The sequence below is a fragment of the Mercenaria mercenaria genome, chromosome 6 (assembly GCF_021730395.1).
Source record: "Mercenaria mercenaria strain notata chromosome 6, MADL_Memer_1, whole genome shotgun sequence".
NCBI classification, from domain to species: domain Eukaryota; kingdom Metazoa; phylum Mollusca; class Bivalvia; order Venerida; family Veneridae; genus Mercenaria; species Mercenaria mercenaria.
Window position 1 is genome coordinate 78,625,356 of NC_069366.1, and position 20,843 is coordinate 78,646,198.

Sequence of the window (20,843 nt, forward strand, 5' to 3'; positions counted from 1 at the left end):
GTATACAAAATATAATTTATATAAGATGCAAGAAAATGCTGTTTCGTACATGTATGTTTTACATAAAAATTTGATAGGTTTGATTAGTAAATATTCGTCAAATTCAAAAGTAACAACGTTTGCATTTTAAAACAGTCACGAGAATTACAATTTATATACCAAATACAGCTGATTTACTTTTTAGAAAACCCACATTATATTTCGAAATAAACAGCACAACACGACTATTGTAAGAGAGACATCACAACGAGATTAGTAAATTGGTAGTTTCTATAAAGGTGGTACAATACATAATTATATACTGTATATATAATGTTTTTGCCAAAGTATAACAAATGTTATTATGGCATTACGACCTGTTAGATCTGTTTGTTTTGTTAACCAATTCAACTTTACGCCTTTAGTGAAGTGAACCAAATTTAGACATAATTCAATAGATTCTTTATTATTGCTTTAAATAACAAAACAATCGAACATCAATTGTGTCTTGATTTTCTGTTGTATTTTCATAAAAATAATAACTGATTTAACAACCCATTCTTCTAACTAATTTTCACCAGATGACGTTACTTTGTTCTACCAGTGCATTATTCAACTGTGTAAAAAACAAAGACAAATATCAAACAGGGAATGCCACGCACCAAAAAACGCAGCCCCCACCCCCCCATCCCTCCCCCCGCCCAAAAAAGAAACCCACAGCACGCAGATGTGCACACCACAAACACACACACACACACACACACACAACAAGAAAGAACGTCCAACAGGGAAAACCACGCTCCAAAAACGCAGCCCCCACCCACCCAAAGACACACACGAACAACACTCGCACACTACACGCACATAAAATAAACACACAAGGACAAAACAAACAAATACAGGAACACAGTGGGGCACCGCCTTGGAACGGTCAGTGGCCAAAAACCACCACTGGGGAGTTTAAACCGGCTTATGGTGCGCACCCAACCTCAATCTTACCCCACCATGTTCCAAAGTCACGGGACAGTGTAAATAAAAGTAATCTCCTCCAGGTGAATCTCTAACACACGTAATTGAAACAAAACGGCATGGCATGTAAAACACAAAAATGCTCTTGTATAGATATATAAAAAGCAAACCTTTAGAACCAAAAACGTATGTACTCAATGCCTTTTCAGAAGACAGGGCAACAAGAGAAACACCCTTAAGGGCCCGACGAAACAGGACAGAAGACAGATATCAAAACAGTTCAGTCCTGGTAGGATTTAAAAACTGCTTATCATAGAGTCCTCCCCCTCTTCCGTCAGACACAATCAAAGAGGGAAGCGTAGTGTCCAACTGTAAACGGGTTGAACACTAAGCATGCGGTATGTCTCAAAACAGTTGGGTCGTAACCTCTTTTAATAAAACGTTTTATAATTTTACCAAATACATTTGGAAAATTACCATGACCCAAGATCTTACGAAGTTTGTAAACCACATCCCCATAAAAAACGGGTTTAGAAATACCTTCTCGCAAAAGTGTCTTTAAATTACTATTGAACTTTAAAACTAAATCAGAATTACGATAATAAAACTTAGCAAAATATTTACGCAATTTGTAATAACGGTACCCTTGCTGAAGAAGTTTACTTGTAATATATTGATTACGTTCATTGAAATGCTTGGCATGACTATACGCTCTGGCAAACCGAATTAATTGAGAAATATACACCCCATAAGATGTAGCCTGAGGTACATCCCCATCCAAATGGGGAAAATTTACAATACTAAAATTAAAATCATCCCTCTTGTCATAAATTTTGGTATGTATAACATTGTCATAAATAGAGAGATGTAAATCTAAAAATGAAGCATCAGTATCCGAATTGTTAGTTTTAATTAACTGAAGCTCCCTAGGATTATATAGTACACACCAATTGACAAAAAAAACGGATTATCCATATTAAGAATATCATCCAGATAGCGTGATGTATTATTAAATGCAGTTATGATATTTGCCTGCGTATCTGGAGAAAGGCTCAACATAAAGTATTTTTCATAAAGCGAGTGTGCTGCCTAGTACAGACACATTGGAATGTTATGAGACGTAGTGTCATACAAAACACTAAGTTAATCGGCCTTTGACAGTTCCTCGAACACATGTGCATTATGTACCTAATGCCTGATGAAATTCTTTCAGTGTGTCATCCGACTGATTTCTATTCCTGATCATTTGAGAATTTTTGACGTTCATTATGTGGAAATGTGACCGAGGAGCTTAAACTTTAGAAAAAAATATATAATCAATGTTGCTCCGTAAGAAAAACCGCAATTTTAAATGAATTCATTAAGGTATGCATATTGTAAAATCTTCCATTCAATAATAATAATGACAAATACAATCAATTCTATTTGGTGTTTCAATACGTAAATCATTTTAAATGACTGACCGCCATACATTTATCATACATTTACGACTTTCCTCATTCTATCAAGGTGTATAGTTTAATATTGGGTAATCAAAATTCAAACACTTCTGACTGACCTCAATCTCATATCGAAATTCAGTTTACTAAAGAGACTTTCAGAATCTATCACATTTTGTAAACATAATCACATTTAAACATTAACACATTTTATAGTGTTCTCGCTCTTAGAAAATGACATTGGTGTGCAGTTTATTTCGAAATATTACAAGTGTATACAAATACCTTAACTCATCTATATTTAAACTATACCTTGCTTAATTTCTAAATTGGACTGATTCATTATTCAGTCTGAGCAGTACCATTTGTTCATCAAATTGTTGTTCACTGAAAATGTACAGACTGAACAGCGAACAGTGCAGGCCGTGTTCGTGTAGGCTGATCTTGGTCTACACTGGTTGCAAAGGCAGAATCGCCAGCGACCAGCAGGCTAAACGTTAACATATTTTCAGAGTTACTTAGTTTGGGTTCATCATACAAACACTGGAGGTCATTATGTAAATTCGTATGACATCAATACCAGAAGGAGCATAAGGGACGGTATCATTGGAAACACCTCAGTTGATATTGTTGACATGAAAGTTTTAGACAAACATATCCAGTCAATAAATGTAACAAGTAAGCAGATTTACCTATTTCAAGGATTTTAAAATATGATTATAACTACTTGACGGTAATGTTTGATGTTTACGATATCCTCAACTCATCTTTAATGTATGCTATCATAAGATATCTACTTTAAATGTAGAACCTTCTCATCAAATGCGTTTGATTTTTCTAAATGTACGAACTTGCTGTGTTTGTACAGTTGCAATCACAATTATGTGGACAAATTTTTGTTTTGTTAGAAAGTCAGCTGTGTTTAGTTATACATTCATCAAGTGTGTAATATTTCATCCTATCATAAAATACGGTTTATATATACACATATGATTATTTTACACCTGTAGATTCTGTGTAGTGATCAAGTGATGATATAAACAAAATTTAAGTGGAAGAAATCTTCAATTCAGATATCAGCCTGTTTGGCAGAAAATTTGATCATATCAATTCTTATTTCATACATATCAAAAACATCCTACTCGAATTGAAATAAAACCGTAATCTTCCTTTTTCTGAAAGTAATATCTTAATCACCCAAATTATCCCTTTCTGCTTGTCTGACTTTTAGATAATTTAGTATTTGTGTCAACACAAGATAGAAAAAAAATCAGTTTGACATAAGTTCAAGAATACAGACCTTTTTTCTACATTAAGGTCCTTGTGCATACGAAGATGGTGGGTGTTCTCAGATCTGCATAACACATTACACGAATGATGAAATGACGCCCGTTTGCGAATGTCGTCTAGGATATACCCTTGATAAAGATAATGTTACCTGTATTTCAAGTAAGTATAAGTTTAATGTAGCTCTATTTCACATTAATTACGGAAAGGATGAAATGACGTCCATCTGCGAAAGCCGTCAAAATAATATTTTAGAAAAAAGATAATGTTATCTCGCATTCAAGTAAGTGGTAAATTTATGTAATTATTACCACATTAATTATGCAAGGGATGAAACGTTGCCCGTTTGCGAATGCATCTAGATAAGACACTAGTAAAGGAACTACCTGCAATTCAAGTACATTTCTAAGTGTAACATCTTTATAGTTGAATTTCAAATTAAATACGCCAGCGAAGAAATGAAGCCCGTTTGCGAATGTTGTCTTGGATATACTAGTACTCTTAAGGCCTTTTAATTCAAGTACGTTTTACATTTATGCAACTATGTTCCATGTTAATAACGTCTGCGATGAAATGACGCTGGTTACCAAAGTAGGAGAATGATATATTATTCTAATGTTGTTTAGGATATACGATTAAAAAAGAGAGCCAAACCTACAATTCAAGTAAGTGTTGTATTGTATGTAGCTATGTACCTCTTTGATTATGTCAACGGTGAAATGATGCGTGTTAGTGAATGCCGTTTTTGATATAATTCATTAATACAGACAATTTTACTTACAGTTCCAGTAAGGACTAAGTAATGTATTTGCCATGTAGTGTTGCAGTCATTGTAATTTGAGCCGTGCCATGAGAAAACCAACATAGTGGGTTTGCGACCAGCAAGGATCCAGACCAGCCTGCGCATCCGCGCAGTCTGGTCAGGATCCATGCTGTTCGCTAACAGTTTCTCCAATTCCAGTAGGCCTTAAAAGCGAACAGCATGGAGCCTGACCAGACTGCGCGGATGCGCAGGCTGGTCTGGATCCATGCTGGTCGCAAACCCACTATGTTGGTTTTCTCATGGCACGGCTCATTTCTATTTGCCTGTTGACAAATTGTAGCTGTAGTATAACTGGACAATTGTAGGAGTTTTCGTGTATTTCGTTTTGACAATTGTAGGAGTTTTCGTGTATTTCGTTTTGACAATTGTAGGAGTTTTCGTGTATTTCGTTTTGACATTGCATAGGAGTAGGTGCTATGTAACAGTACAAAAGATAAATCAAATGACATGGTAACTTGAAAACTTCTCTTAAACACAATTCAGTTGCACTTTAGCTGAGTGCAGCATATCTTTGGTTTAGATAAATGCCTCTCACATTGAACCGTGTATGTTTCGACTAATACTTGGGTTAGTTGGCGTATAGCACTTGAAGAAATTTTGTTCGCTGCAACATTTGAATTGTTTACATCTCTTTATCATACTTTGAAAGTATATGAACCTATCCCTTTTAAAATGTATTTTCAGTCTCAACAACGAAAAAGAACATCTCTTACCAGTCATTAGTGTAATATACAGTACAACAATGCATTTAGATACTACCCAAGAGAAGTGGTGTCTTAACACAAATGGTCACTTAATACAGCATATTTTTCCTTAAACAACTCAAACAAAGAAACTGAAAAAGTGGTATGTCAATGAATGTGGTATTTTACTAGACTTAGTAGACGTAGTCTTTCAAGCAAGTTTGACTGTATTTCGAACAAGGAATACAGTTAGATGTAACCCCGACCGGTACCCTAAAGTATTACACCATTTTTTACAATGTTCCCTTAGTTATAGAACTTCTGTGACCCTAGCTGAAAGCTTTGTGGTATAAATTTACAGCAAACTTTGTTTCTTCCACAGCTATTGTAGACAATAACTTTCTCCTTGTGGCTGACTGGACAAATAATGAGTTACTTCAGATAAGCTTGGAGAATGGTAACATCAGTGCCATGCCTAACTTCGATAATGATGATTATAAAGGCGTCTTCATTGATGTTGATACAAAGAAAATAATCTGGTCAGAAAATTATGACCATAACATATACACCGCCAATTTGAACGGGACAGACCAGCAAATACTGACTGATATAGGTGATGTATCATCTAACTCTTTAGTTTTATTTAATCGTATTTAAAAGAATAGTGTTATGAAGTTAAATTGTTGTTTGTTTGGGTTAAAGGGTGTTTTTCACCAGCCATACATGACATTATTACTAAATACTAACAAGAAATATAGTCATAAGTATCCTGCACATGCCATAGTTCTTCAAATACTATGGTTATATTATATTAGAAGATATGTCTTTAACTATAGATTTTTTGTCAACTCGGTGGGTTCGAAACCTCGCTCCAGTGTAACAATTTTTAATGTGAGAAAGCCAACGAGCCGGTTCGGTGGTTTTGTCCGGCTGCTCACCTGTGCCTGTTATAATGACCAGAGTTCACTAGGTGTCTTCCACCAACGTCAGTATAAATCTTAAAACAACTATTTCATAAAAATTTATAGGATATTCCGGTTATCCATATCGTTTTGACAAGGATATGACAACAGGAAACTTGTACTTCACCGCCTCTTATGATTCTTTTATTGGAGTATTAACACCCTCAGGAGATTACGTTGTTCTGAATAGCGTTTTTTCTTGGATAACTCTTGGCGATATTGTGGTTCATCCAGGCAAAGGGTAATAATTTTTTCAATACAGTAATATTTTCTCCTCAGATTAAAGCCGTACAAAATTAATTGCTGTCTGAATTACTTGCACTTTTTACATTTTTGCAAACTCATGAATTCTTATTCTAACACGATCCACAGCAATTGCTATATAAACATATAGCGAAATCGCCTATAAATGAATCTACGATAAAATATGGTTGGCTGTTACATTTCACCCCCCTATGATTGTAACATAAGAGATTCTACTTCAGTTCCATTACATACGAATTATTTCAGGGCCACACGGTTGAAAACAGCATTTCAAAAACATGAATATAATAAAAAGTCATACTGACTTATGTGTAGGTCCGTAAAACACGTTCTGATCTCTACGAGCGAATTCTATTAGGTTAATCATGATTCAGCGGTGACGTCATAAATTTATGACATAAAGTATGACGTCATAATGATGTGGCGTCACATAAATTTTATGCTCGTCACTGGTAACACAGAGTCAACTCGCCTATTTTGATGATTCTGTTCATAATTAGTTTGCGAGCTGTTAGATTACTAATTTATAAATACTTCTCAAAATTCAGATAAAAAAGAAACAAATATCTATACGTTCCATTGGCTATGCAACACTTTCTAACCATAGGGGATAAATTGTAACAGCATATGACCCGAATGACGTATTACGCTGAAAATGTAGTACTGTAAAATGCGAATTATTTGCGTTGTTAGAATCGAAATAATAAATATGTTCCAATAATTTTATCAGTTAATAAAACATGGGCAGTCGTTTGGATACGAATAATTAAATCACTCGTGCTACGCACTCGTCATTCAATTATTACGCATCCAAACTCCTGCCCATATTTTATTAACTGATAAAATATAGGAACAGATTTATTATTCCTTAATTAATCAAGCAACAGTAGGATCGGATTTAAAAGGGTCACCTTAATTAATATGACTTGATTTATAAATACATGTTTTATGGTTTTTGTTAATTGTTAATATTACAAAAAAAAATACCAGAGTGTTTGATCTCCGAGAAATGATCATGGTCGGAAAGTATATTACTCCTTTGTGTCTAATTTGTTCAGATCAGAACATTACTTTGAAAATTTCGAAATTTGAAACCCACCTTCTTATATATAATACTTGTATACTGGTATACGAAGAATTGCACTTAGCCGTATTTAGCATTCACCTTCTTTTTAGTAATGATTGTATATTAGTAAATGCAATTAGTCATATTTACAATCATAAACCAATTCAGATTTATGTACTACACAACCTATACTTATCGCTCAAAATATGTGGGCCGTGCAGACATGGATGGGAAAAACAGCGTTGAGTTAATCAAGGGAAACCATGTTGAAAAACCAGCGGGTATAACGATCGACTTTATTAGTGAGTAAACTCCCTTAGTTTTGTTCATTTGTGTGATTTTAAGGGAGAAACTAATACTTGGTACTGTATCGAAGCTTATCATTGCATCTGGTACTAAATGTCCTGTGTAATTGCGTAATGAGTAATTCACATGTATACCGTGGTTTTTTACTGCTCATATTTTATGTCAGTCGCCTTTGGAAGTGATTTTACTTTGCATATTTAAAACAAAACATTGTCGTAAGATTACATTCAGTTATGATTTGGATATACACTTATTACTACATTAACACATTTAGATTTTCCAAGATAAATTATTAAAAGCAAACTGTTAGGGAGAGTTAAAATAAACTTCTTGTTTGTCTGAGAATCGGACATGCAGTGTAGAAGTCTTTAATTATAGATGACCATCTGTACTGGTCTGATTCAAAGTACGATACAATACAGCGTTGTGATCTTGATGGAGAAGACTGTGTTACTATAGTAAACATGACGGGGACATATCGATTCGAGGAAATCAAAGACCTTGATACAGATGGAAAATATTTGTATTATTCCGCATTCAGAAAAGAGTACGTGACGTAATGAATATTCACTTTGTGTCTTAGCTTCCTTCTTTCTTATGTGCTTCTTGAAATCGGTACTATCTATAACAACATTGAAGTGAAAATAAAAACTTTCATTTTGAAAATTTCATCGGAAATATTGAGGCCAGTTTAATCAGTTTTGAACAAACTTCAGAAGAAAAGGTCAGAATAATCTGGTTAAGTATAATCTGATTGGTAAATACATACACAAAGAACATATAATGATACATTGCAAACATTTACAAATTGTTTATAAAACGTTTTTCATTGAGTTATACATTTTATATATTTAAGTCATGTCGTTCGTGTGGAGTTGAAACCACCGTACACCAGGACTGTAGTAGGACAGAGTCCGGGCCTAGGAAAACTTGATACGATCGCATTTTACAGCAGCACAAACAAAAATGTACAAGCAGGTATAATAAGTAAAAAGTAAAAAAGTCTTTAGAAACGTTTTACATACAATTTCAAAAATAACATGAAAGGACAAATTCAAAATTTAGAACTTACAGTCATCAGAAAAAAATGTATACTTCTTAATTTTTAATGTACATGATACTCTATACGGATAATATTTTCTTCTACCAAGATGTTACGCCAACTTAACCTTTAGCCTGCTGGCGGCAAGTGATTCTGCCTTTGCGACCAGTGCAGACCAGTTCTCTATTCAGTCAGTAAGCTTTCAGTGAAAATCCCTTTGAATAATAAGTGGTACTGCCGAAATTGAATGATGGGCCAGTCCATTTTAGAAATTAAGCAGGGTAAAGGTTAAAGCCTAAGACTAAGAGATAACGTAATACAGAATTACATTCTTTTCAATAATACATTCTTCTATAATAAATTTATTGACATAATGACTGTTATGGTGAAGAGTACATTCCTACCAGCTTTCTGACAGGATAAAATCCCTGAAAATCCATTTTCTGTTTTCGGGTGGCACAATTTAAAACCTGATAAAACATTGTGAAATACCTATTGTCTTATTTCAGTCAGTAATGCATGTAAAGCTCGCAATGGTCGTGGAGACTGTAGTACAATATGCTTTCCAACTCAGATTGGTAGATCATGTGCCTGTAAAAAAGGAGTTGCGCTTAAAGCCGACGGTCGAACTTGCGCCAACGGTATGTAAACTCTAAAAATGATTGCTTTTTTTTGTAATTTATCAGACTCATTTGAAAGTACTTATCTTGCGGGTTTTTTTTTTTTTTTTTTTTTATCGAAAACACTTCACATTTTTGTTTGTTTGGTTAGGGTTAAACGCCGTTTTTCAACAATATTTCAATTATCTAACGGCGGGCAGTTATCCTAACCGTCACGTAAATCACCCTTTCGCCATAGTAGAAATACCGCCTTTGAAAATCCAGGTTTCATACAGAATACTGACCCCCTGTCTAAACTACAGATGTAGTTGTAGCACAAATGCAGCCTATGTTGTGAGTATATAATTCCTATCTTATGTTTCTAAAAATATCAGGTAAACAACTATTCTTCTCTTAACTATATGTACTTTTCCAGACATACGTCATTTTTTTTTAAATTTAGAAATTGCTTTTATAGCTTTGTGATTGATTTGTTTATTTGTTTGCTTGTTTTGTGTTGAACGCCGTTTTCCAACAGTATCTCAATAACGTAACAGTTGGCAGTTAATCTGACCAGTGTCCCTGGATTCTGTACCAGTACACACTTCTTTTCTGCAAGTAACTACCAACTTCCCTACAAGAATCAGCTTGAGAGTGACAATGATTTCAAACACAATGTCGTTTATCAAAGCGTCACGGAGAGCATAAGTACCGATTTCAAGAACACACGACCCCGGGATCCGTAGATAAGATCTGTGCTCTCCCTATTCAGCTAGCGGGCTAAAACCCTTAATATGCTTTTTGAGTGAGCTATATTGCATTAAAGTATGTGTGTAACCTTTGAGTATTTATTAATTCATTGAATTGCTTTCTTATTATGTGTACAAAGGTATGCATTTTACAAGCCACATATTTTACATATGAAATGTTGTATGGGCGACTGGATTCTTTGAGTGTGACTTGTCCTGTTCAACTGTTACCTAGGTAATCGTATGTTTACTATTTCGAACGTGTAACAAATCCATCTTCGTTTCAGTCTACCAGTGTACAGATCTTATTCAGCAGACAGTTTTACTAAGTGGGGGCAAAAAAGGCGAGGTTGAAGTTACGTTCGGTAGTTCCTGTCTACGACACCTTCACAACAAATGCAGGTACAGATGTCCAGCCAATTTCGTGCCACTTTTTGACACCATTTTAACATGCACGAATGTGGGATGGGATCTGGAGTCAGAAACGCTCTGTAAAGGTATAGAAATTAATTTTGCTTTGAGGCATTATGTGCTTCAAAAAGATCTTCTCATATTTTTTCTTTCTTCACGTTTTAGTCTTGCGTTGTTGTCCAGGTTAGAGAATATAAGCATCCCATGTAAATGTCAAACTATTTGTCACTTTCTTTAACCTATGTTGCTTCAGAATTAAGATGTCCAACAGTTATTGACAACGGCCAGCTTGATTCAAATTGTACACGAGAAGTGGGTCGGACATGCGATTACCAGTGTAATAAGGGCTTTCTAAAGACGACAGAAATTGTCGTTTGTACCAAAAATGGAACGTATCATATACCGGAAAGTGAATTGTGTGCAGGTATTTTTATATCTCATCTTTTTCCTATCATAAGTATCATGTCTGATACAGATACGATATTCGTACAGCGTAAAGAATTCTGATTCTTTTGTTCATATCGCCTTTAAAAGAATTAGAAATTTAGACTATGTGTATACTGTATTCGGGAATGCTGTGATACCAGCAGAAAATACGTTTTGCCGCATTGTTTATGAATGCATCAATTATTCTCAGTTTATACTTCTTGTAAGAAATATTGTTGTGTATTGCTGTGAAAGTCGAACATGGATACGGGAAATACAATATAAAATAACAACAAAAATTTACAGGTCCGTTTCTATGTTTAAAAGAATTTCTAACACCTAATAACTTTTGTTTATCATTTATAAAACTGAACTTCATGACAGTGAATCAAATTTGAATAAAAGTTATCCTTTATTTCTTTGATTTCCTTGCAGTGGTTAAATGTCCGTCAACAATACCGAATGGAGAAATCACTGGAACATGTAACCAAACAATTGGAGAAACATGTGAGTTCAAATGTAATGGTGGTTTTAAAGCAGTCAGCTCTCTTCATAAAATAACGTGTAATAACACCGGACAATGGGGCGCAGCAGACAATGTATGCCGTGGTAAATATATTGCTCTTACTCCTTCCTGTTCTTTATAACATGTGAAAACCTTAATAGTATAAGGTGGACTTTATTTAGTCAATGTTTTGGATATTTAGAAACAGAACTTTTGTAGTTCACTGCAGTTAAATGATGAAGCTAGATTATTGGTAAGACTATTGGTAAGCTAGTGTGAATATGTCAGTAAAAGCATCAGCCGAAGACAGTCAGTGAGCGTTTTGCGTAATTATAGCTCCCAGTTATGACCGTACACAAATTATTGTGTCTTATTACTTATATCATTGTAAAATATGGAAACAATAGGTTGATAATGATAAAGAACAAACAGTACTACGGAGTTGTTGACCATAATTTTGTTGAGGTCAATATTTATTTTGGTGACCGGCTAGTATATATCTATAATACCAATTTACAGAAGTATCCATGTGTCTTTCAGAATCTGTATGTGCAAATAATTCTCTGGCGAATGGAAATATCACAGGAAAATGCTCGAGTAAAGTTGGTGACACGTGCACATTTCGATGTAACCAAGGTTTTGTTAACACAACAAATGTAGCCGTTTGTTTAGATGATCTTGTATGGCATCCAAAGGACACATGCACCGGTACATAAAAAGATCTGGATTTATATAATGGTTTATTTTCTCAAAGTCCAAATACAAGCTAGTAGTTTGTGGCCGATTGCGTTCTTTTACTGAAGTTGAAAAGGTCTTTGCAAATATATGGCGAAATATTTTTATTTTATTTTCTAAGGCTTTAACATTCTACAAATTCAAGTTTTAGACGTTTACATGCTGTTCTTCTGCCAGTGCTAAACTGGATTTAATTTACTTTGCACATTACCATTTGGCAAGCATTTATATAGCCATTTAAGAACAATAAAGTAAGATCAATACTGCCATTTTATTTGCGTTTCAGCATTTAAATGTAGTGATACAATTGAAAATGGTAAACTGGATGAGGGCTGTGCAAGAACGCTTGGCGAAACGTGCACGTACAGGTGTAACAAGTACTTTTCTCCAACATTCAGTGACACACAAACTACCTGTCAAGCTGACGGATGGAATCCAGATTCCATTGCTCTTTGTAATGGTATCTAGAATTGTTTTCACATATTAAATAACAAAAATGGCACCAGTACCATATCTGTTTAATCCTCCAAATTGTCAAATTACAATTACTCAGTGACCTACACCGCCTCGGACGTATCCTTAGGATTTCCAATAACAAAAAGAAAGACCAGTTTTTGTTCAGCTGTGCTGCTTAACTAGTTATCAAATTATACAGTGTTATAGTATATGTGGTATCAAAGTTACCTGTAGAAGGTTATCTTATATTCACGCTATTTTCAGATCTTTCATAAATTTACCGTTTATTTCAACTTAAAATATTGTATTCATATTATTATTTTCTATATACTCAGCAAAAGCAGTTTATACAAATTATCAGCACGTAGGAAACACCAATTTATTAAGGTTTATTACTTATTTCATTGTCAAATATTGGAACAACTGTAGGTTGATAATGGAATGATAATGAATAAACAGTATTCTGGAGTTGTTGACCATATCTTTATTGAGGTTAATATTTATTTGGTGACCCACTAGTATATATATCTATAATACCAATTTACAGAAATATCAATGCGTCTTTCAGAATCTGTATGTGCAAATAATTCTCTGGCAAATGGAAATATCATAGGAAAATGCTCGAGTAAAGTTGGAGACACGTGCACATTTCGATGTAACCAAGGTTTTGTCAACACAACAAATGTAGCCGTTTGTTTAGATGATCTTGAATGGCATCCGAAGGACACATGCACCGGTATATAAAAAGATCTGGATTTATATACTGGTTAATTTTCTCAAAGTCAAAGTCCGAGCTAGTAGTTTGCGGGCGATTGCGTTCTTTTACTGAGGTTGACAAATATGGTGAAATAATTTTTATTTTATTTTCAAAGGCTTTAACAGAGCTTTTCTGCAGTTCATTTAAGAATTCTACAAATTCAAGGTTTAGACGTTTACATGTTGTTCTTCCATTGTAAAACTAGATTTAATTCACGCTGCAGGTTTACATATTGCAAGCATTTACATAGCCACATAAAAACAACAAAGTTATGTCAGTACTGTCATTTCATTTGCTTTTCAGCATTTAAATGTAGTGATACAATTGAAAATGGTAAACTGGATAAGGACTGTGCAAGAACTCTTGATGAAACGTGCACCTACAGGTGTAACAAATACTTTTCTCCAACATTCAGTGACAGGCGAACTACCTGTCAAACCGACGGATGGAATCCAGTATCCAACAATCTTTGTAAAGGTATCTGGACTTATTTTCACATAAAAGATAACATAATAGCATCAATATATAATCTGTTTGCTCAATGCTCAATCAAATTTGTAAAATGGTATTTTTAGATAAAGGCTATACATTATCTTAAAGGTTGCCAGAGATGATTGAAGGAACATTTTCAATTTCTTGCAGTCACGAGTGGCAGTTTGGTTCAATACTACATGTGCTTATTGACAATGTAATATCCTATCACAATCATTTTGTCTATACATTCGAAAGTTAAAAACATATTGAAATACTTAAATCCTTTTACCACCCATAGTGTTCTTTTGAATGAAATATTGTATAAGCGGTATCGTCTTATGTTTGGAAAGAGTAAATAAGATAATTTTGTCCAGTATCTATAAACAGAAAACTGAAGAAAACTCAATGAAATGACAATATGACTTTAAGCTTCAACACCACAAATTTTCAAATATTGTTTTATATATCTTTGAACAGAATTACGAGAAGTGTACTTTGAAATTTGATATAGAATTGGAATTATTATTTAAATTCGCAATATCTCCTAAAATCCGCCTTTTTTATACTACCTTCTCATGCAAATGGTTACACTCTTAAACAAATACAAGTTTGACATGACGAAAGTTTCATGCACTTTGATAAATAATATACTTAGATTTTAAAGATTTTAAATCACTTCATTCATCTTAAAATTCCCAATACCTTTGTTGCAATCGGATCTTAAGACATGTCGAAACCGAATATCCAGTTGTTTCCCCTGATGACAAGACTTAAATGTCTGCAGTACTGTAATGGTCAGGATTTCTAAATTAGGTATTCTTTACGTTTTTGTTTACCAGCTGAAAAAGTGTGGTGTACTCTTTTCAACATTGGTTATCATATGGTCAAACGCCGGTAACTTGAGCACGCACGGGTTTAAGAAAAACTCTTGAGTTATTCAAATACAAATACCAGATATTATATACGCATAAAACATTATTCAATGAATATAGCAATAAAAATATTACAGTGTTCGAGTAATCAAGTTTTGGAAAATTGCTCAAGAAAAAAGGTACATGAAACATTCTGGTTTTATTTATTGTTGCAAGCCAGTCAGTTTATATAAATAACTAGATATCTTATCAAATTAATTTTATTTAGATTGTATAAATGATATTTAAAAAGAAATATATATCAAATTCTGAACTTTTTAGGCACATGCATTTTATAAATGTAAGATCCGTTTTAACCTACTGAACTTAAGGTTACCGGATTTAGTAATGATTCAAATTAATGAAATTTCAAAGAAATTTAAAACAAATCTATATCATCCGGAATGTCCAGGTAGAAAATTTACATAAATTAATTTGATCTTGCAATATTTATTCGCGGATGTAGCGGTTATTTGAAAACAACTACAATGACATTATAATACATGTATATTGATAGACGCTTGTAATATAATGCATTTCTTAAAAATTTTGTTGGTATTTAGTTAAGATCGAATATCTTTTGAATTTCTGTCGTTTTCTTCTGTAATTGAATTAGCTCTAAATCTGTATGCATTATTTGTTAACAACGAACGGTCATATGCAACGGGCTGCGCAGTCACACAAAATTCTTTATGGATCGAAGCGAAGCTAAACTCCAGATGGCATTTCTAGCATAAGACTGATTTAAACATTATTTTATTACAACAGTGATATATCACTACGGCGATGATTTAAAATGCATCCGTGGAAAAAGTATTATTTTGCTTACCCACAATCACGAACACAGTGACTAACAACTAAAAGTGAACGGTATTCTTAGGGTTACCAATAATAACAAAGAATCTAGAAATGCATTTGGACCAATGGTTGTATCGCGTAACTAACGTCAATTCATTTCTTACACATGTCAGTAGCAAAGGCCAAAATTCGATGTGTTAAACTTATCTGTAAATGTTACGCTATATCCTTGACACTTTGAGAACTTTCAAAAATATATCGTTTATTTCGAGTGTGTCCTGCTTGCTATATTCATATAACTTGTTGTATATTTAGCGAATAGTAACTTGTCAGTAATGTTACAAGAAAATTCACTAACTTATTTAGTTCTATTTCTATATGCTTTTATTATGAAGCATTGGATATCATTGTATCATATTAACAGCAATAGATTGTTAATGAAATGATAAGTAACTATTTGGAATCTTGTGGAGTTTTCTCCATCATCTGCTGAAAACTTGTTTAGTGTTATAATTAGTTTACAAAGATACATACTATATGTGTACTACAAAAAAATTTCATACTGTCTTTCAGAATCTGTATGTGCGAGCATTTCTCTGGCAAATGGAAATATCACAGGAAAATGCTCGAGTAAAGTTGGTGATACGTGCGCGTTCGAATGTGAGCCAGGTTTTGTCAATACAACAGATGTAGCTATTTGCTTAGATGACCTTGTATGGCATCCGAAGGATGCATGCACAGGTATATAAAAGAAACCAGATAACTTGTGTTTTTCTTAAGTTCAAGTACGACCTAGAAGTATATTATTTGTGCGTGGCTGATAAATGTCTTTATGGGGTTGCCTTTTGGTCTTCAGTGTCTGTATGTCTACTCTTGCCATACATGAAGTGCTATATTCTTTGTTCATGGCTGATAAATGTCTTTATGAGGTTGCCTGTTTGACTTCAGTGTCTGTATTTCTACTCTTGTCATACATGAAGTGCTATATTCTTTGTGCATGCTGGTACATGTCTTTATGGGGTTGCCTGTTGGACTTCAGTGTCTGTATTTCTACTCATGCCATACATGAAGTTCTGCATTAGTGGCTGCGATCGTTGACTGCGGCTTTTCCTGTTGGACTTCTTTCCTTGTTTGTGTACTGTTTCCTTAAGGAAAGGTTGCAGTTTCGACTGATTTATTTTCACTGTGGATTTTCCTGTTGGAAATCTGTATTTTTTTCTACTTCTCCCTTTATGTGGAGTTGTATTAGCGGCTGCTTTCGTTGAACGTGTCTTTTGCTTATAGACTTTTTTGCACGTTTTCATCTATCATTTTCATACATGAAGTGTTGCAGAGGTGGTTGTGTTCGTTCACTGCTGCATTTCCTTATTTGCTTGACTTTTCTATTATTTCCCTGCACGAAAGGGTGTGTTGGTGGGTGCGTGCAGTGACTGCGACTTTCTCTTTTGGACTTCTGTTCCCGTTTGTTTACTGTTTTCCGACATGAAGTGCTGTCTTGATGGTTTGTTTCATTTCTTGATATTTTTTTCTGGATCTTTAAGATTTTAGAATTAGTACCTTATCGATCTTAGGATAAAATGCATGATCCATGTTAAGTTGCTTTAGGAGTTTAATTTTATTTAGGACGTTGACTATCCAGGTCGTAGTTGACAGAACAGGTTATAGTAAGAAAAAAATCGATTAAATTAAGCAATTATCGAATGTTAAAAATGGTATGCTTCCATATGGATAGTCTTTTGCAGGTGTTTAAAACAGATAGCATACGTATATAAAAGCATCAGTAAATACTACCACTATAAAACACATTTCTATTGCCTGTCTACGCTCAACAGAGCTTTTCAACTTATTTTCTAAATGTTTGAATGACTACCCACAGCGATTTTCATGATTGAATTCTGCTTGGAACTCAATTAAACACTAATAAAGAGTATTTCATGCATGACAGGAAAATGTCATCTAACCACATAAAATCATAAATCTTGCATGATTTATACCCATGTACAAACTAACATTATGATGATATAAATGTTGTTCCTGAGTAGCTTACAAGTGCGGCGATCAAATTGAAAATGGAGCATTAGAAGATGGATGCACAAGAACGATCGGTTCTTCGTGTCACTTCAGCTGTAAGAAATATTTTAAGTCAAGCATCGCAACGCAGCTGATTACCTGCCAGGCTACTGGATGGAATCGGGGGACAACTGAACTTTGCGAAGGTAAATTTCAGTTTAGAAAAATTAGTCGTGAAAACAAGTAAAGCAAAGCGCTGTTACAGTAACTCATGTGAAATTTCGGCATCTATAAGATATATATTGATGCAGTGTTTTTAAGTTGTTATCATAGCATATGTTGTGGCAATATGAAATTATTTCGCAATAAGAGGTATGATTTCAGCATATTTGTGCATATAAAACATCTTTAGAACATACATCTAACGGACAAATTGAAAACAGACTCAGCTTTAATAATAAACAATGAGACATAAAAAAAAACTACGACGGACCCTTTTTATTATCTATCTGAGACTGTTTGTTGCCAGGAAACGTTTGTTCTTTTTTCGGATGGTAACAATTTTGAAATAATTTTTGTAAATAAAAAGGGAAAGGACAACCGTAAGCTAATTAGCTTTCTGTCCAATTCCTTTATCATCGTTGTTGTATTTTATTCATGTAATTACTTGAACAATTATAATATGTTAAAACCAAATAAAATGTGGTCTACCTTTTATTCCTTTATCATTTTAAGGCAGTGCACCATAATAATAAACGACAATATACATTTGATTACTTGTTCTCCGCATGAGATTCTAGGCATTCACCGGAAACCCATGCGTCTGTGTGAGATACAATAGCGACCAAATACGTAATTAGTCATAATTTGCTGAATTTCTTATGGGTCCGCTAACTTAAATTTCGGCCTTATGGCAATATGTCATTCTACAGAATCGGTATGTGAGGACAAAACTCTAACAAATGGGAGAACAATGGGGCAATGCACAAGCAAAATTGGCGAGACGTGTATGGTACAGTGTGATAAAGGTTACGTTAATACAACCGACAAAGTCGTTTGCCAGGATGACAGTACATGGCATCCTTCTGACTCGTGTACAGGTACGTTCAAATGATAACACCTTCAATTACATTATTTACAATTTTACAGCACACGGTTTAACAACAAAAATCTAATCGTAAGCCGAAAAAAGAGAAACATTTAGAATTTATTATTTAGGTCTTTATTGTGTAAAATCATTCTAAATATGTCTTCGATGCTTATATGATGCTTATATTCTATCCATCACTATCATGAGTAAAATGTTAAGAAATAACTTCGCACGATTTACTAGTAGCAACACATATATCAGCCAACAAATGTTTGCACAATTTTCGTGTATTTGCTATGTAATTTAAAAGTGGAAACATTACGCGGGAAATGTACACTGTAAAATGATATTGTCGATCCTATTTCAATTGTATTTTCAGTATTCACATGTAGTGATAAAATTGAAAATGGTCGTTTGGATTCAGGGTGTGCAAGAACAGTTGGTACATCTTGCAAATACAGCTGTAATGAATATTATACTCCAAGTGTAAAAGACTTAGAAATTAAATGTCAGGCCGATGGATGGAACCCTGTTTCAACTAATCTCTGCAGAGGTAAGCATATATCTTCATACTTTTGTTCATATACATACTATATATTTCATATCATCTTAACTATTTAGTGCTTATGAATACAGACTATTTAAGATCATGCTCTGCAAAATTTTGTACAAATTCTAAGAGAACCTTTTATTGTACATCTTATCACATTACTTATCAACATTATATATTACACCATTTGAATCAAGTAAAATATTTTAAAAGACTTGATATTGCTGTTTTTGATTCAAATAGGATCTTTCAAATAAGAAAACGATAAATAAAAATTGAATTGCTTCCCTTTAACTGCATACAGTTACTTAAGTAAATAGCAATCTCTCTGTATAATCAATAACCATGTACCGTTTCTGAAAATGCAAATATGTTCTCCGTGACGATTTGATAAAAGACAGTTTGTCTGAAATCATTCGTCTTCCACCTCTTATTCATGTGGGGAAGTTGGCAGTTACTTGCGGAGAACAGGTTTGTACTGGCACAGAATCCAGGAACACTGGTTAGGTTAACTGCCCGCCATTACCTAAATAAAATACTGTTGAAAAAAACAGCGTTAATCCCAAAACAAAAATCTTTTGCAACTTCATTGTACTGACTTTACATTAATTATTTACTAGACATAGTACATTTGGATTACTTTGAGGAACTCGAGTCCTGTTTTAAACTTACTCCCCATCTACTGCGTAATTGTCTCTATGTAAATGCAGATTAAGAATCAAGGTCCGTACTTTATACGCTAGGCAAAATTGATAAACACTGGTATCTCCATAGACTTACATTTGTCAAAATTTGTCTTATAGTTTAGGAAATGTTTCCGAATAAATACATGTTTTCCTGTCGCACAAATTACAGTGAACTAGAAACAAAATCAATTTTATTTGATTTTCAGTCAAAAATATAGGTGCGCATATGCAAAGGATATTTTGACAGATTGAAAAGGCTAATGTTTAAAACAAATTGTTTACATACCTTTTCTTGAATAAGATTTTGTTGTTTTAGATGTATCCCTGAAAGTTTTGTTTATTTCCTCAATTAGAAGTACATTCAATAGTCGTTGAAAGTCGGGGTACATAGCAGTTTTGTTAAGCATATGTGCTATTTCTACATTCTGTTTAGTATGTTGGACTCTGCCTGTGAAAAAAGGATACTGTTTTTAGTATAATGATATAACAAACGTTTCTATGGTGATATATTTTGTAGTTTCTGTATGTGAGGACAGTTCCCTCTCCCATGGAAACATAATAGGAACTTGTTCTAAAACAATTGGTGAGGTGTGTGAGTTCCAGTGCGACAAAGGTTATGCAAATACAACTAACTTAGTTGTCTGCAAAAGCGACAAAATGTGGCATCCTAGGGAGTCTTGTAAGGGTATGTAAACTGGAATAGGTTTCTTCTTTATCATCTACATACTTGTTTTCTAAAGTCAGTTTTGTTTTCTGAATTTGCATTAAATGCGGATGCTTGTTATAAATCAGACACTGTTATATATCTTACATATAGATACCAGATTTTCCTGTTTACAGTTGAAAGAAGACATAACATTTGACGC

The 20,843-nt window shown here is 33.9% G+C and overlaps 1 protein-coding gene across 4 annotated transcripts in view; it reads left to right on the top strand.

The window, feature by feature from the left end:
• Positions 1–20,843, top strand: part of LOC128557878 (low-density lipoprotein receptor-related protein 2-like) — a 29,858-nt gene that overhangs the window by 343 nt on the left and 8,672 nt on the right. Inside the window, exons 1-20 of one of the 4 annotated variants that reach the window (XM_053546410.1) lie at positions 751–3,065; positions 3,705–3,836; positions 5,563–5,793; positions 6,209–6,383; positions 7,641–7,774; positions 8,157–8,325; positions 8,635–8,756; positions 9,330–9,461; positions 10,456–10,665; positions 10,833–11,003; positions 11,441–11,614; positions 12,051–12,218; positions 12,532–12,705; positions 13,270–13,437; positions 13,762–13,935; positions 16,215–16,382; positions 17,684–17,857; positions 18,584–18,751; positions 19,121–19,294; positions 20,495–20,662. In XM_053546410.1, coding sequence (XP_053402385.1) covers positions 3,023–3,065; positions 3,705–3,836; positions 5,563–5,793; positions 6,209–6,383; positions 7,641–7,774; positions 8,157–8,325; positions 8,635–8,756; positions 9,330–9,461; positions 10,456–10,665; positions 10,833–11,003; positions 11,441–11,614; positions 12,051–12,218; positions 12,532–12,705; positions 13,270–13,437; positions 13,762–13,935; positions 16,215–16,382; positions 17,684–17,857; positions 18,584–18,751; positions 19,121–19,294; positions 20,495–20,662 — 3,229 coding nt within the window. In that variant the 5' untranslated portion in view covers positions 751–3,022. Of the gene's footprint in view, positions 1–750; positions 3,066–3,704; positions 3,837–4,721; positions 5,344–5,562; positions 5,794–6,208; positions 6,384–7,640; positions 7,775–8,156; positions 8,326–8,634; positions 8,757–9,329; positions 9,462–10,455; positions 10,666–10,832; positions 11,004–11,440; positions 11,615–12,050; positions 12,219–12,531; positions 12,706–13,269; positions 13,438–13,761; positions 13,936–16,214; positions 16,383–17,683; positions 17,858–18,583; positions 18,752–19,120; positions 19,295–20,494; positions 20,663–20,843 lie in introns of those variants that run through there. The other 3 variants (XM_053546411.1, XM_053546412.1, XM_053546413.1) reach the window with 3 other exon arrangements.